The sequence below is a fragment of the Phyllostomus hastatus genome, unplaced genomic scaffold (assembly GCF_019186645.2).
Source record: "Phyllostomus hastatus isolate PE091 unplaced genomic scaffold, TTU_PhHast_1.1 phas_scaffold_555, whole genome shotgun sequence".
Lineage (NCBI taxonomy): Eukaryota > Metazoa > Chordata > Mammalia > Chiroptera > Phyllostomidae > Phyllostomus > Phyllostomus hastatus.
In genome coordinates this window covers 1,345,895-1,362,662 of record NW_025334036.1, presented here as the reverse complement: position 1 = coordinate 1,362,662, position 16,768 = coordinate 1,345,895, and the positions used below count along the sequence as shown (strand labels likewise).

Below are 16,768 nucleotides of genomic sequence, written 5' to 3'. Positions count from 1 at the left end.
TATAGTTCCTCTCCACTGTCATTTACAGTAGCTGTGAGCCGTGCCCCCAAAGCCCTCCTGCCCCTAACGACTGCCTTCTGGAGACTGCCAAGGGCCCCCGCGGGCAGACTGGCCACTTCCAGCCCCTTCTAACGAGCATCTCGGGAACGGGCTTAAAATAGAGGCACCCAAAGAGGCAAGAGGCTGCGCGTCTGTGCGGGGCGGGGGGGTGGGGGGGGCGGGGCGCAGGGAGTCCAGCTCTGTCCCCTGCACCCCGGCTGTCCTGGGCCGGGCCCTTCCCCTTCCTGACAGGCAAATGGGCAGGGTGGGGTCTGCTGGCTCCTGCCCGCTCCCAGCACCCTCCCGCTTCTCCTGTGTCGTCAAGTGGTTGGCGGGAGCTCCGCGTCACCGAGACCCCGAGGGGCAGCAGCCCCAGCCACCCAAACTCACAGTGCACAGCCACCGCCCCACTTCTGTGCCAGCGAAGCACTGCTTACCGGGCCTCCCACACAGGAACCGCACTCGGTACCTCTGGCAGGCATGGCCCCGGGCGTAGCACACAAACCTATAATCCTGGCCTCTCTTGTAGACGACCTCCATGCTGAGGTTTGCCCCGTCCACTGTCGTGGCCTGCAAACGGCACGGAAATTACAGAGCAAAGTCATTCTTTTTTGCAAAGAAAGAAGGTGATGATTAATGCTATAAACGTATACCCACAAGTCTAAAATTGTCCCTGAAGCAAAAAGCATGCTCAACGGCCCAAGACTGCTCCAACGAGGGCACCGTCTGGTCACGGAGCTGCAGGGTCCGACGGTGCCGGTGTCCAGACCAGGGGTGTGTGCGCGACGCTGGGTGGGCGTTTTAAGGAGAGCCCACTACAAGCAGGTGCTCTCTTAGGAGCTGGGCTGGCTACCTACAGCCGCCGCCAGCGCCGTGAATGGCGGCGCCATGAGGACTCGCCACGTTCAATCCACGGGTGACCCCACACCACGCGGGGGCTCTTTCCAAACGCGCGGGCCCAGGACCCGTCCCCAGTCTGCGGTCCGACTGTGCCGGGGCCTGGCCGGGCGTCAGCCCTCTGCAAAGCTGCCCCGGGGACTCCGAAGGGCCGTGCGGCGCGAGGGCCCCACCCTGTCGCCGCGGAGCCAGAGCTCGCCTGCGTTACCTCACCCAGCTTTAGGGCAGCACTGGGAGGTCTCTGCTGGCTTCGCAGACAGGGACACAGGGACTCAGGGAGGCTGCGGGCCTTGCCCAGGGTCACGGAGCCAGCACGCAGCCCAGCCGACCTTTGAACCCAGCCCTGCCCTACCACAGAGCTGTAGCCGCCCCGCCTCCCGCGGCCCCCAGGGCTCCCAGCCTGGTGTCCTCCCTCAACGTCGGTCTCCCCCCACTGGCCGCGGGCTCTGGGAGAGCCAGGACCAAGCTTCTGCTGTCTCCCTGAGCCCAGCATCCACCCAGGGCTCGGCGCAGAGGGGTCTCGGCCGACGGGGGCTCACGGGGGCTGACGGGGGCAGTGGCCCCGAGGCCAGGTGGGGAATGTGGGAGGCGCGCTCCGCTCCGAGGAGGCTCCTGCCTGCCGGCGGGCTGGCCCAGGCTGGGTGTGTCCGGACGGGCTGTCACGCGCAGATCCCAGCAAGGGCTGCAGCTGCTCTCCTCCGGGGCACAGAGAGCGAAGGCGCCGGGGCTGGGGGAGTGGGCGGCCAAAGGACAGGCCACCTGGGGAGGGGTGCTTTTTAGGAACCACGGGTCTGAACCCAGCAGAGGCCCAGTGGCGGCTTGGACGGAGAGCGCGGAGACGGGAGTCCAGCATAACGGAAGGGCAGCCCTTTCCTGCGAGCTCCACACACACACGCCGCCCTCTTGGGGGCCTGCGGCCACCGGAGGGGCAGGGGCTGTGGAGCAGCTCCCCCGGGAGATGCGGGGCCTCAGAGTGGGTTAGAAGCGCAAGGTCACTGGCCACACGCAGCACCCCGGGCCCCCTGCGGCCAGCGTCTTCTGTGGGAGACCCCATCGTGCTGAAACCGAGCTGGAAACACCAGCGGACAGAGCGGGACATGTGTCAAGGAAACAGCTACTCGATTCTGCTTTTTCCTTCTCTTTCCTTTTCCGAACCTGAGGCAAGACCTGGGTTTCGGGTCACACAGGGAACAGGGCCCTGCCCCTGCCGGGGGGGCCCGACCTTCACTGTGGGTGGACACTGCCGTGCTGTGACTCCTGAGGACCGGTCATCGTGGAGCGCCTGGCAGTGCTGCCACCGCCGCAGAGAAACAACGTGACCTGCCCGTGAGGCACTGGCGGGCGCGCCGTGGGTCGGGCTCTTCACGCGCCGGTGCACCCGGACCACAGAACAGTCCCACGGGGGCACAGCCACCGTCCCCGCTTCCCACGGGAGGAACCCGGACCTTCAGCCGCGTGACGGGACTGACCCCTCGGGCAGGACGGAGCATGAGGGGCCGGGGCCAGGCTGCAGGCGGCCCTCGGTCTCAGGGGCCTGCAGGGGCCGTCCCCACCGGCCTCCTTCACGATCTCCAGGCCTCCGGGTGGGTTCTGTTTGACTTTCGGCCCGGGGTGGGCTCTGCGTCAACGCTCAGCCAAGAGCCTGAGCCCACGGAGGGGACACAGTTGCTGGAGGAGAGGGAAACGGCTGGCAGGGAGCGGTCACCTTCCCAACAGCCGAGGTCTGGAGGCTGCCGCCGGCAGAGCAGAGGCCAGCAGCACCAGGAGGCGCGGGCAGGGCGTGTGAGCACCCCGAGGGCTCCCAGAGAGGTTTGGGGAGCTGAGCCCGCTGAGGGAAGGGCTGGACTTCCTGCAGCCCAGTGGGCAGGCGGGCGGAGTGAGGCTGTGGCTGCTTCAGCATTACAGTGGGGGCGCTACGCGTTGCCAGAGAACGTACTAACACTAGATCCGGGAAGCACGGTGTGGGGGGGGGCAGGGGTGGAGGGTTTGCTTCTGTTGGACCCGGGAAGAGTCACAACCTGCACCTTCGTCTGAGCGAGCCCCTCGGCGACGCCGCCACAGGGTGGGCGAGGACCCCAGGCCGCAGAGCAGAGCGCCCGTGCTCCGAGGAGCGGTCCCTCGTCCACAGCCCCTCCGCAGTGCGAGGCGGGGAGTGGCACCATCGGGTGACCTGCCCCCTGCGGTCAGACCGCCTGGGACAAGGCGCTGTGTCGGCTAAAAGAGAACGCACCGGGCAGGGCTGGCCCTCCCTGAACGACCCCCGGCCCTCCAGCAGGTGTGCGAGGGGCCCGGCCCCGCTGCGGGACGAGACCAGGCCTGGGCAGGGAAAGCGAAGGCTGCCGACGGTGCCCACCCCTCGTCTTCCCTGCGGCGTGCGGGGAACTCGGCTCCGCGGCCGCGCCAGCGAGCCCGAGGGCTGTGTGTCCGCTCGGCACGCCCAGGGCAAAGGGGTCCAGGTCCCCTCAGGCCGGCTGACTCCACCGGCAGGTCCTGAGCAAAGGCTGTCCCCCTGTGACCGCTGGCTTCTCCTTGGGAGAACCGGCGGCGGGTGTGCTCCCCCTGCCCCGCACTGGGCCCCGGGCACTCAGGGCCCCAGGGAAGTGAGCTGAGAGGCGAGCCAGGCCAGGGAAACCCGCCCCCGAGCCAGGCGTGCCTGCAGGGGCAGGTGCGGAGGAGGGGGGGCCTGCAGGGAGCAGCAGGAGAGAGCCTGCCCCGCGACCCCCCAGCCAGGGGCTGGAGCCCACCTGCAACCGGGAACGGCGGGCCCTGGTCACCGGTGTGCTACGGGGGCCGCGGCAGCCGCACCACCCAACGACGGAAGACCTATGTCGGAGGTCTACAGTCCCCCCCAGACAACCCGCGGCCGTCTCCGGCGGGTACCTGTATATCAAGGGGGCGGGTGCAGATCTTCCCCGGGTGAGCCGCCCGGAGGTCGGAAATCTTCTCCCCACCTTTCGTGTGCGACACCCTGTCGTGGTCGATCCACTCCGTCCACTCCACGTCTAGGTGGAAAGCAAAGAGCCGGTCGGACAGGGAGGCCTGCGGGGGCCGGTCAGGCTCGGCGAGGCCCCCCCCCACCCGGCACCCTCGGCACCGCGGACGAGTGCCGTCCGCCTGGGCCTGCGCCGGCCTGGAGAACAGCGTGCCACCTCTCCCAACTGCTAACTAGAGACGCCTCCTGCTTTATAAAAGCAACAGACACTCGTCATGCTGCAGAAAGGAGAGAGAGGAGTCCCCGTGGGAGCGCCCCGGGCAGAGACGGCTGCTGCCTGCACCCGGCCCCTGTGCGGGCTCCCTGCGGGCCGGGTGCCAGCAGCCCCGCTCATCGTCCCAGGCCGGCACCTCGGCCGGGCCCAGGGGAGGCGGCTTCACAGACAGACTCCAGGTGCAGCGCGCTCGGACCCTGCCACACCGGCGCAGCCCCACTGGCGCCGGAGAAAAACCCTTGTCCTGCGAACACAGAGCGCCCTGGCGATCCGCCCACAGCCAGGTTCCCCGGGCAGCCCCAGACGCCTCACCTTGAACCCACTCGCTGGACGAGGACACGTTGAAGTATTCGCCGTGCTCCGACCGGAACAGCTTGGACACCCGGGCAGCGACCGAGCCGCGGTGGCCTGCTGGAGAGCGGACACTCAGCAGCCGGCAGACCCCCAAACCCAGAGCCGCGTGAGTCTGAGGCAGAGAAAGCTCCCCCGACACGGGGCTCTTGAGCCACTTCTTTAAACAACAAAACTGCCCCAGGCCCACCTTCTCACGTGGAAGCAGATGGTCGCCCCCTCCTGCTTCGTTCGGGCTCAGAAGCGGAGCTGCATCCGCGCGGTCTGCAGCGCGGGGCCAGGGCGTTTCTGGTCTGGGCCCCTCTCCGCGACTGGCCCCAGCCTCGCCTCCCGCCCCTGCTCCGGGCGGGGGCAGCTGCCACCACGAAAGCCCACCCAAAGCGTCTTTTTAGCTCAAAATCCTGCTCCTGCCGACTCTGTCCCAGTTCCCGCCTTGCCTAGGCCCCTTGTTCAGGATCAAGTTGTTAACAAAGGTGGCGCTGGAGCTGCCACCCCAGAGGAGCTGCCTGGCAGGTCGCACCCCTCAAGTCTTTGGGGTGTCAAAACAGGGCCAAACGGCCATCGCATGGGGCCTGCAGCGGCCTTGCGCCCACAGAGCCGTGAGCAGAGGGAGTAAGAAGGCAGACCTCACAAGAGGACTACTGCATGGGCGGCTCCCAGGCCGAAAACGGAAAACGCTGCTCAGGGTGCACGCCTCTGCGTCATGTGCCCTGCACCCACGGTGGTGCCTCCCGGCTGTGGGTGGGATCCCCCTCCCCCTCCCCTGAGGACCCCTCGCTTTGTCTGCTTGTGGGAACACTATCTGCACTTCTACCTGAGCTAACGGTTCCCCAATAGCTATTTTTATTGATCTCCAGTAAACACAGTTGTCTCTCACTCTGAAAGGCCTTTTACTTCCAGGTTAACAGAGTCAGTGACGAGTTCTCCGAAAACGTAAGTGTCATCTCGTTAACTGGCCCCCAGCGGTGCCGGCTGGTGGCCCTTTGATGGGACAGGGTCAGGCCGCAGGTGTGGGTCGGCACTCTCCGAGGGGGAGCGGAGCACCTCCGCCAGGGACACTGGGGGGCCCGGCCAGCCATTATTACCGTGGTACTCCGTGTGGTCTTCCACGGAGGCGGCGGGGTCTCCCTTCACCGTCACGAAGCTCCACGGGTGTCTGAAACCAACAGCAACAGGAGTGACGGTCTTCACACGTCTGAGCTCGGGCCGGGGCAGGCAGCACCCTGTCGCCCGGCCAGCAGCCCGCGGGCGTCTGGGGAAGTGGGTTCCCGGGCTGGGCTTCCCTTCTCCGCAAGAACAGGAGCTTTTTTTTTTTTTTTTTTGCAAGCACTGGGCTCCCTACCCGCCCGGCCCGCCCGATGTTTGCATGTTGCGAGCCCCCCAGCTCTCCTGGCCCGACACCAGGCGTGAAGCACAAACAAACAAGCCCGAGGCCTGCCCCCACCTGGGGCTGGCAACGGGCTTTGGGAGGGGAGGGACGCCTCTTCTCGGTGGGGCGCGGGGGAGCGAGAGGACAAGTGAGGCTCTGGGAGCTGCCCGGCCCCCCTCCCTCCGCCGGAGCGAAGGCAAACCTTACAGCTCTTGTCTCTAAGGTCGGCCGACGCCCCCCCGCCCCGGGGCCCCTGCCGTCTGTCCCCTGCGACCCTCCCAGCAGCCCCTGCAGGCGGCTCCCGCACGCCCCGTTTTACAGGTGCAGGAGCCACTTGGGGGGAGGGGGGTCACTCGCCTGCCGTCACACCTGACAGGAGGCACAGCCCAGACTCCAAATCCAGTCAAACTGGACGCCAGGTCTCGGGCCCTTGCCACCACCTCCTCCTGCGGTGGCCCTGGGGGGCCCGGCCCATGTGGTTCAGTCCCCGGGTGTGAATGAACGCATGGGCCTTTGGTTTACAAAACCGTGCTGACAGAGGAGCCCTGCGACGCCGCGGTGCCCGTCGTCTCCAGCTGCACGCCCCCCGGGACCCGGAGCACACCCTCTTGCCCCTGGAGGGCTGCTGCGCTCCGCGCCCGAGAAGGCTCCGGCCGGCCCACAGCCTGCAGGGCTGCCGGGAAAGGCAGCGCCGCCCCCACCACTGCGGGACAGGCGGCCTCAGCCTCCCTCTGCACGAGCGCTGACCCAGCCTGACAGAGAGGTGTGGCCGCCGCGGGGCAAACGGCTTCCTCTGGGTGCCAGCAAGCGGGCGTGCCCGAAGTGGGCACGGGGCTCCGGCTGAGCCGGCAGAGCTCAGAGCGGAAGACACTGCAGTGCAGTGCCCTTCCTGGGGCGGGGTGGGGCGGGGCCGGGACGCTCCGTGTGGTCTCCCAGCAAGGTCTGCCCATCCCCAGGGCAGAGCGAGCCCTCCGTCAAAGGACGACGAGGGGACGTCGGCTGTGTCCACAGGAGGCGTGGCCCTCCCTCGCACACTACAGATGCCTGGTTCACACTTTGTAAGCGGCTGCCTGAACGAACGAACTCATTATGACAGGGACCTTTCGCTTTCTCGGACTGAAACACGCTTGTGAGAAATGCCAGCTTCCCGTTAGGAACAAACCGCAATGTGCCCCGTGCAGACGGCGAGTGAGCTCGCGTCTCTGTTCCTGGGAGCAGGAGGCTCCATGGGGGAGGTGCGGCTCCGGGGTTCGGGGGCCGGGAGGAGCGGGGGTGGTGGGAGGTACCTGAATCCGAGGCGCAGGAAATGTCTGCTGCCCAGTTTGGTCATCGCCTTCCGGGCCGAGTCGTCCAGGTTCCGGGACCCTTCGTCGTTCACCGCGACGGACAGGATCATGCCGTTGGGCACCGCGTTCAAGTACTGCACCAGACGCTCGCTCTCCTTCTTGAACGAGTAGGTGTCGAACCTGAGCAGGGCAGGGACACGCGCTTGACGGTCCTGGCAGCAGCCCAGACACCGGCGTGAGGCTTGCCTCTTTCATGCCACAACCACCCCAAGGTCCCAAGGGCTCTGGTTTTCCAAGAGAAGCTTTCATTACAGCAGAAATCGAGCGTCTCAAACCGGATGCCGACAACCAGCCCTCACGCACACAGAGTGAAGCACACATCTCAGAAGCCTGCGCCACTGGTGACGGGCATTTACAAAGACACAACTTTGTGACGATGCCAACTCGCCCCCACGTAGCTATAAAGGTTTTGTGCAGTTAAAATGGAAGCTCCAAAGGAGTCTGCCTTGGGACTTAACTGGCAAAACAGTTCTAAAATGAAACCAGAAAAACAAAGCTGGGTGAAGAGTCGAGATTTCGGAAAAGAGGAGCAGTGGTCGGGGCGGTCAGCGGGATGTGCCTCTGAGTCACTGTTCGAGGAGCCCAGCCCAGCCTGCCACGGCCCCTCCCCAGCAGCCGGCAGCGTCAGGCCGCCGGCCGCCCAGCACCCTGGACCACGCCACATGCCCACGCCTGCCTTCCCTCGCCCCTGCTCACCTTCTCGCCACCTAATCAGATGCTTCCTACCTTTCAAGCACACACACCTATGTTATTATTCCTCCAGGTAACCTTCTCGGGCGACTGTGGTCTGCATTTACGTGTGTGTGTGTCCAGAGTTTATGATTATCTTTACTCAGACACAGGCCCCTGAGGCCACTGACACATGAGTGGGGCAGCGTGGGAGGGAGCAGGCGTCCGTCTGTGCAGCCTCCACGGCCGCCATCAGGGAAGCCTCGTCCCCAGATCGGCACGAACGCGCCACAGGCTGGCTGGCTCTCCGCGAGCGGCTCTGCCGCGCTGACTTGGGGAGCCCGGCCCAGAGGTCGGCCCGGAGCTGGGGAGACGGCCCCTCTCGTGTGCAGGGAGGGCTCCCTGACACACTGGCTACCGGCTGTGCCCCTCCGGGCTGCCCGTGCTCTCAGGCCTCGGCCCGCAGCCGTCCCCAGGGCACCCATGAAGACAGCACAGTGGGAAGGGCCCGGGCCCGTGTGGGACTGGACCCCAGACCCCGCACGTCCCTGCCTTCTGGCTCTGAGCAAACGTGGCCCCCGAGCCCCTGGGTTTCGCCTGTATCACGCGGGTCCCGACAGAGGCGAGAGGCCTCAGCACCAGTCACAACGGACGAGACACGGCGGCGTCCCAGATGCCCGCCCGCGGACCAGGGACTACGGCGCGGGGGGGGGGGGTGGTGCACGCGCACGCTGGGCTGGGACTCGGCCCCAGGACAGGGGGCGACCCGGCCACGTGTGACGCAGGGGGGCCGAGAGAGAGGGTGCTCTGCGCAGTGGGACAAGCCAGAGAAAGACACGTAACACCGTTTCACTTACACGCGGGATCTAGAAAACAAAACGAAGGAGCGAACCGAGCAGACTCACTGACACGGAGGACAGACGGGAGGGGCCTGGGGCTGGGCGAGAGGGGGCGGGGGGAGCACACACACTGCTGGCTGTGAGAACAGTCCCGCGGGCGCGCAACACGGCCCAGGGGACGTGCTCGGCGGCGCGGCAACAGCCCTGTGCGGTGCCAGGAGGGCACCGGGCTGACCGGTGATGGCTGTGTAAAGTGTGCAAACGTCTAACCACTGGGCTGTGCTCGTGAAACTGATTTAATATAGCACGCCACCTGTGATTAGAGAAAAAGAAACGAGGAGACAAGGCGGCCTGGGCCTGGAGGGGCGGGCTGACCTGGGGGAGGTCGGTGCGGGTGGAGCCGGGGCGCGGGACGGAGCCCCGGCGAGCAGACACAGGGGCGGTGGGGGGAGAAGAGCCTGGGGCCCCACTGCGTCTGGCCGCCGTCCCGGCTCGCTTCTGCTCCAAGACGGCGGGCCCCCCCTCCCGGCCTCACCCGCTATTCCCTGCAGGGCACGTCGGCTGCCTGAGCGCCTCCCAAGCCCCTGCGACGGGGCCCGGGACGAGCCTCGGGGACGGGGCCCGTCACCCGTGAGGACCGAGCCCGAGCCCGCAAGGAGCCGCTGGACTCTCGTTACCTATGAAGCCTGGGCCCTCGGCCACCCGCGGGGAGTCCGCCCCAGCAGGTGCACTCCCCAGCAGGGCTCACGTCGAACGGGCGTCTCTCCTCGGTCCACACGGCCCTGGGTCAGGAGAGACCGCATGTGTGCCGGTCCCGGAGGCTACCCCGAGGCTGCACCTTCCGCCGCGTTTACGGCGCGGCCGCCCTGCAGCTGCAGCCACACAGCACTGTGCGGTGCGCGCCGGCGCCGCTGGCAGCAAACCCGCCGGGCTGCCGGTCGCAGGAAAGCACAGCAGACGGGGTCACGACCCCGACAGTGAACGACTATGTCAGAGGTCACTGTGCTCGCCACACTGTGGTAGCTTCAGGGCGTGTTCTTCTACCGACAACAGGAAGCTGCCCACCAGCGCCCCACGCTGCCCCGGCAGCGGCCTCCTACACCTCGAGCCCCCTGACTGTGTCGTCCTCCCTGGCGCTGGACTCAACCCCACGCTGCTCGTAAGGTCGGCGCCGCCTGCGCTCACTGCCCGTGACGTCCGAGGTCGGGGCGCCAGGGGCCTGGGCCGCGCCGGCCCCGCCCCTCAGGACGCACCCGCTCAGGGAAGTGCCCTGCACACACCGCGAGCCCTGTTCCGACTCTCCTGCTGCGCGTGCGCCGCTCCCTTTCCGTGTTTAGATACACCGACGCCTGACCCTGTGCCACCACGGCCCACAACGTTCGGTGCCGTGACGGGCTGTGCGGGTGTGTGGCCTGGAGCTGAAGGCTGGACCGCACAGCCGGGGTGCAGCGGGCCGTCCCCACCTGGTGCGTGTAGGACGCTGCGGTGTTCGCCCAGGGACAGAACCGCCCCTCGACGCTTCTCCACGGGTAAGTGGCGCCGACCGACCACATTGCCTGTTCCATTTCCTGCCGCTCTCTGCGTCCCCACCTCTCTGCTGGCTTCCCCGTGCCTGGGAACGCCACGCCCTCTCCCCCCCACCCGGCCCTTCGCACCTGCCCCGGACGCGCTCTCCCCATGCAGCTCGGCCTCACCGTGCACCTTTCAGCTTGAAAGGGCAAGGACGCTCTTTCCCGACCACCGGGTGCAACCGGTCTCCCCCAGTGACCCTGCCCTCCACGGCGCCTGTCCCCAGCCACAGGGCGCCCCCGCCTGGAACCACGTTGTGTGCACCCGTGCGTGTGTGTGTGCACCCGTGTGTGTGCGCACGCCTGTGTGTGTGCACGCCTGTGTGTGTGCGTGTGTGCACGCCTGTGTGTGTACCCGTGTGTGTATGCACCCGTGTGTGCGCGCACGCCTGTGTGCGCATGCCTGTGTGTGCACCCGTGTGTGTGTGCATGTGTGTGTGCACGCCTGTGTGTGTGCGTGCACGCCTGTGTGTGCGCGCACGCCTGTGTGTGCACCCGTGTGTGCGTGCACCCGTGTGTGTGCGCATGCCTGTGTGTGCACCCGTGTGTGTGCGCACGCCTGTGTGTGCGCACGTGTGTGTGTGCACCCGTGTGCGCGCGCGCGCGTGTGTGTGCGTGCACGCCTGTGTGTGCACCCGTGTGTGTGCGCACGCCTGTGTGTGCGCGCATGCTTGTTCCCAGTGCACTCAGCCTCCCTGGGCCAACGCCTGCGGAGCGGGAGCCGCTCCGTGAAATCGGGGGTTCTGTGTGCTTCACCCGCCGCTCGAGTCCCGCAGGGGCAGCAGCGCCGGCCTGGGGCGCAAGCCCAGGGAACGGGCGCCGAACCAAGGAGCCTGTGTCCCAGTGAAGACAGAGCTTACCGGTCACAGTGGATGACTGCCCCCGATCTGGGGTTGATGACGTGAACGATGACTCCGCGGTGGCCCCAGCTCCTCTCAAAAAAATAGCCTCCGTCCTGCATGCCACCCGGGTGGAGGGTCTTGTTCAGAAACGTCCAGGAGAGCTTCTTCTGGCCGTGCAGCTCCAGGGTGCCTCCCTGGCCAACTCCGATGTACTTCAGCCCGAAGTAGGGGTCCGGCTGAACGCCTTCATCAGCCCTACGGGGGAAGACAGCTCTGCACGGCCGCCAACGCCTCTCTGTACCTGAGGCTGCACCCCGGGGGCTGTCACTCTCCCGGACCCCCCCTGCGTCCACCACTTGTGAGGTCGCCAGGTCAGGGAACTAGACTTACGACCGCATCTGCCCAAACCAGACCACAGGGAGGCCGACAGGCCAAGTGGGGACATTGGGCTTCAGCCTGCGTGCTGGCGTGTCTCTCAGTGCTGAGCGTTTGGTCACTTGGTCCCTAGCACACACGGAATCTCCTGCACCTGAGCTGCCCACCCTGGCGTGCTTGCGGCCACTGCTTCTCACGACTCTCAACTGACAGAGGACGGGGCGCAGCCAGGGGCCAACACTGCAGTGCATCTTCTTCACCCTGCTTGCTACAAACGGTTAGAGAAACAGAGCCGCCCTGGGCCATGGCGCGCTGGGAGGCGGCTGGGGGGCCGGCACGGACTCCTGTGACTTCGGCGCGGGCCCAGGGCGCTACAGTAAAAGGTCCCGTGTACCTGTGCAGCCCGCCCCCATCACCGATGTCCGTCCTGTCTGTGATCATGTCTGGCAGTGCGCAGTAACTCCGTCCTGCCCTAAACCCTGGCTGTCTCGCCCCCCACCCCACATTAGAAAGCCTTCCTCCCGTCAGACCCAAGAGTAGCATCTGACCCCCGCATGCTGTCTACCCACCTGCCATACAAAACGATGCTGAAATTGCCCTGGAAAGGGCAGAGGGCACTCCCAGCATGCAGTTCTCCTCCATTGTCAATCAGGATGTGCCGGGCACGCAGAACAATGGTCTCCTCGTGGTCTTTAATGACTAGCTTCCCTGGGGGGCCGGAATGGGGCGCGGTTCAGAGCGCAAGCGGCAGGGGTGAGGGCACAGCAGAGGCAGCGGCAGGCGTGGCCAGCCCCCACCCCGCCCAAGCTGCAAGAAGCACCTTGTTCACACCCCTCTGCGCTTGCTTGCTTTCCCCTCCTCTCTGCCTCTCCGCCTGTGCACCACGGCTGCCCGACTTCCTGCCGTCCCTGTGTGCACGGCGGCGCTCAGCGCACCAGCCTCTGAAGGCGGGATGAGCCGGCGCGCTCGGAGCTGCGGGAAGGACTGTGCGCTACGGAAGCTTCCCTCTCCACGTCCGGCCCTCAGACAAGCCTCGCCTACGTGCTCAGAGCCAATGGCTGTCTCAGAGAACCAGAGGCTCCGCCACGAACCCAAAGCGCGGGACTGTCCCGCGCACCTGAAGTGGTGGAGCCCCGCATCCAGCTGCGCGGCCCCGGGCCGTGGAGAAGAGCGCGCCCAGGGAGGGGCTGGCTCACCTCCGTCGGAGATGTGGATGGAGTGGACGGTGGCGGACGAGGTCAGCAGGAGTGCGCTGCCCTGGCCGATGGACACACGGTGGTCCCGGTCGTGGCCCGGGCTCCAGGGCTGCAGCCCGGGGCTCCGGTCGGGGCACTCGGCCGCCCCTGTGAAGGACGGAAAGACGTCAGAGTCCCTGTGCATCCACTGCCCAAGCGAAACCGCTGCAGGCCGCAGCGGGGCGGCGCCTCCTCTTCATGCAGCCAGCGCACCACACCCCTGTGGCCGCGTCCCTCCCTGGAGCCCAGCCCCGCAGCGCCCGCCAGCCCTGACTCAGGCTCTGCATCTCCTTCACGAGGAAGGGAATCGCACACTTCTGGTTTCACTGAAATGGCTCTTCCAGCCGGCGCAGACCGCGGGGACAAACAACACCACCACCACCCCAGGAGGTCATCCCTTGGAAGGAAGGAACGTCCCTCCCCCGGGAGGGACTGTGGGGAGTGGGAGGCAGGGACAGTGAGTAAAAGCTGCAACTAGGTAGACCATGAGTGGCCAGGGTTGGTGCCTGCATCCCTCTGACGCCACAGAAAAGCACGGACCAGAAGGAGCCAGACTTCCCAAAGGGTCTGTCTCGAAACAGGACGGGGACCCAGGGTGCGGGAGGGACGCCCAGAGCAGGGCCCTGCGGCGGGTCTCTGAAAGAGAGACCCCGGCCAGCTCCGAGCCCAGGCCCAGGGCCGGCGTGGTGCATCTCCGCTGAGCGAATGGCGGAGGGTGAGTGGCCGGCTCTGGGCGACACTGCCGACTGCCCCATCAAGAGTTTCAGTGCCGAGGGTGTGCTCTGCCCCCTGCGCACGCATCGGGAGAGATTCCGGAAGGAACCACCCTTGGAGGAATTTCACTGGTGAAGTTTAGAGATGACTTTCTTCCCCTGGTGGGCTGAGAAAAACCAGCACGTAACTCCTTTATTCTTACTGCAGGAAAGCACCCAGCCCAATCAACTAGAGTAGGGTTTTTTAAAAAGAGCAGTTGGTGGTGACCACGCAGTCACTCAACCTCTAACCACAGTTTAAAACGTGTCCCCGCCTCCACCTTCCCCCCATTTTGGTGTCTCTGATCACCGCTTCCTGCCCTGGCCGAGCAGGCCTCGTGCCTCCGGGTGTTAACTCAACACCACACAGAGAAGGGTCGCTCCTGCGATCTCAGAGACAGGCTCGAGCTCGTATAGAGCGTGCTTTCTCTCCCTCCCTCTCTCTCTCTCTCTCTCTCCCCCTCTCTCTCCCTCTCTCTCATGCCCAGAAAGCAGGAGGGTACTCGGCGTCCTGTCCATGGCAGGAGAGCTCTCGGGCACGCTGTTTGGAAGATCTGACCTGGCCGCCAACATGTGACAGGTAGGGAGCTTCCGCATGAAGCTCTAGGTTTCTGGCTTCTCTTAAAAATCCACAAGATCCTACAACAAGGGCCCCACCTCCACACAGCGTAGCAATGTGCCAGAACCTAGAAGACGGTATCGCTTCACAGGGGCCTGAAGGTCCCAGCGGCCCCAGTCCCCGCCTGGCCGGCTTCCCTGGCTCATGCTGTGCGCCTGGCTCCTGAGACCCTGAGCTTCCAGCCCTGGGCCTGGTGCAGCCACTGCACTTTGTGCACGACGAGCCGGAAGCCCAGGGCGAGGCTTGTCTGGGATTGCAAAGTTAGCAGGCCCGCCTGCAGCCCCGGCCCCTCATCCGGCCCCGCCCCCCTCCACCCCGCTCACCTGTGGTCCTGGCCCCAGGGGAGACAGCGAAGAGGAGCAGGCTGCCTGTCAGCATCCCCGCGAAGGAGCAGCTCTGCCTCCCGGCCAATCCCATGCTGGCGGAGGTTTCCCTGGAACACAAGGACGGCGGGTCAGCCGGCATCCTCCCGGGCAGACGCACGCAGGCCGGGCCACCTGTGCGCCCGAGGCAGTGTCGGCAGCACCCCCAGCCGCCGTGACTCGGCGAGGGCAGGTCGGGGCACGCGCCCCCCACACACAGCACCCCGCCGCCGCCCTGCGGCTCAGAGACCCTGCGGTGGGTGGGATTTCACCTTCGATGCTCCGGCTCCCCTCCTTTCACAAGGAACCTTTCTCTTTTTTCCTTAAAACACAGCCAGAAGCAAAACTACTCCCACTGACAGGAGCTGGGAGTCCGATGTTGCCAACTTGCTGTGTGATCTCAGCTGCTTTCATGAACCTCTCTGGACCTCACTGTCCTAATCTGAAAACCGGAGGGTGTCAAGTGGCTGGTTTCTAAGCCTGAGGCCACCCTTCTCTGTCTGTTTCTAGAGCAGGTCTCAGCAGTAACACCGGGACCCTGCGTGCAAGGCCTGTGTGCTACAGACCTGCCCAAGAGAAAGGCGAGGGCAGAGAGAGCCAATCCCCCAGTGCCCACTTCCCTCCTCATGCAACAAACAGCCCTGATGGTGACCGGGGCACCGGGCCACCGAGCATCAAGGCCACCTTCTCCAGCCTCTCTCGCAACCGCTGTGGCCTTGGAATTACGCTCCGGCCAAGGGGGCAGATGGGCCGTGTGTGAATGTAAGGCAGCATTCCTCAGGGAAAGCCTCCAGGAAGCCTTTCTTCCCGTCTTCCTGCCGGCTGGAACTGTGACGGGATGGCTGGATCTCAGCAGCTATCTCTGGCCGTGTCGGGGAGCCGGGCATGGAAGACGGCAAAGCAGAGGGAAAGAACCCAGGCTCCAACCTCACAGAGGACTGCGCAGCCCTAGATGGCAGATTCACTTTCTTGTGAGAGGGGTTTACTCCACTGCCGTTTTACTAAAGCCGCTTATTTTGTCCCCTTTTATCCATGCAAAAGGTGATAAGGGACTCTGTCTAGATAAACCTCAAGGCAGGAACTTTTTAAAAAGACGCCAGACTGCCCTTTCAGAATATAATGCCACTGGAGAAAGGCCTTTGTCCCCAGGTCCCCGGTGGCAGGCAGACTGCGCAGACCGGGCTCCTGCCCGCATCCCCGTGCCGCCCCCCTCCCCCCGCCCCCGAGCCTGACGGCGGCGGCGGTGCCCAGATCCAGATACTCCTCACACGGAGAGCAGCGGCTCAAACCCGTCCCACGCCCCCCTTTGAGCCAGCGGTGGCGGGGGGACAGTCCCATCACCCTGCCCTTGCACTGCGGGACGCGCGCTTCCCGTGCCCCCGTGAGCTGGGGCGGAGGGAGGGCCTGGGAGGGGCGACTGGCCGTGGGCCGGGTCCCCACACAGGTGTGCCGGGAGCCCGGGGAGGGAGGGGCAGTCCTCCCAGAATCAATGCCCGCGGCGTCCTCCCAACGGGCTCCCTGCCAGCCCAGGCCTGGTCCGCAGAGAACAACGGGGCCCATTCTGGTGCCGCAGCCGATGGCTGAAGCTGCACATCGCGATCTGGGAACGGCGCCTCTCCCACGGCCCGCAGAGGAGTGTCCGCTCTCACGCCCTTTGCAGTAGGAAGGAGGGGCGCTGGGGTCAGGAGCGCCCTGTGGTCCCGAGGGGGAGGCCAGAGCCCTGCGCTCGCGTCTTCGTCGGCCAGAAAGCCAAGGCGGTGCGCCGTCTGCGGCCAAGGCGCCCTGAGCTGCCGGTGGGCGCCTCTGGGGGAGCCTGCCTCCGGGTCCAGGAGCTGCTCCCTCTGCAGCGAGGCCAGGGGCGGTGGGGGCGGGGCCGCCCGGTGACCCTCCGCAGGGCGCGCTGCCCTCCGGGCCCGCCCGTGCCGGTGCAGAGAGGAGGCGGACCGCGGGCTGTGGGGCTGGGGCGCCGTCGGGTGCGTCACAGCCCACCGCAGGGACCAGGAGGCCCCTCCCTGCGTGGATGTGCGGACAAGCCCCTCGGAGGGGCTGCGTGCGGACCTCTCCTTCCCAACGTCCACGCGCTCTCCTGCTGCGCCTCAGAGCCAGCCCTGCCCGGGCCGTGGGCCCCACGTGGCTGGGGGGTGGGCCATGGGCTCCCTCGCCCGGGAGTAGCTTCCATCGCCTGACTGAGTGCCGCAGCCCCCAGAAACAGTCTGATGAGGGCATCCCCACATGGTTCTCAAATTGCACTTGGGGGTTCAAGGTTCAATGCCAAGGGTGGGCAGCTTTCTTGCTAGGC

General features: G+C 66.1%; 1 protein-coding gene across 2 annotated transcripts in view; it reads right to left on the bottom strand.

Moving 5' to 3' along the window:
* Positions 1–15,609, bottom strand: part of LOC123809658 (cell migration inducing hyaluronidase 1) — a 53,857-nt gene extending 38,248 nt beyond the window's left edge. Inside the window, exons 1-9 of one of the 2 annotated variants that reach the window (XM_045824871.1) lie at positions 14,431–15,609; positions 12,698–12,844; positions 12,071–12,209; positions 11,145–11,381; positions 7,149–7,328; positions 5,579–5,649; positions 4,455–4,553; positions 3,817–3,938; positions 477–609 (exon numbers count right to left, since the gene is read on the bottom strand). In XM_045824871.1, coding sequence (XP_045680827.1) covers positions 477–609; positions 3,817–3,938; positions 4,455–4,553; positions 5,579–5,649; positions 7,149–7,328; positions 11,145–11,381; positions 12,071–12,209; positions 12,698–12,844; positions 14,431–14,572 — 1,270 coding nt within the window. In that variant the 5' untranslated portion in view covers positions 14,573–15,609. The remainder of the gene's footprint in view (positions 1–476; positions 610–3,816; positions 3,939–4,454; positions 4,554–5,578; positions 5,650–7,148; positions 7,329–11,144; positions 11,382–12,070; positions 12,210–12,697; positions 12,845–14,430) is intronic. The other variant, XM_045824872.1, reaches the window with a different exon arrangement.
* Positions 15,610–16,768: the final 1,159 nt, after the last annotated feature.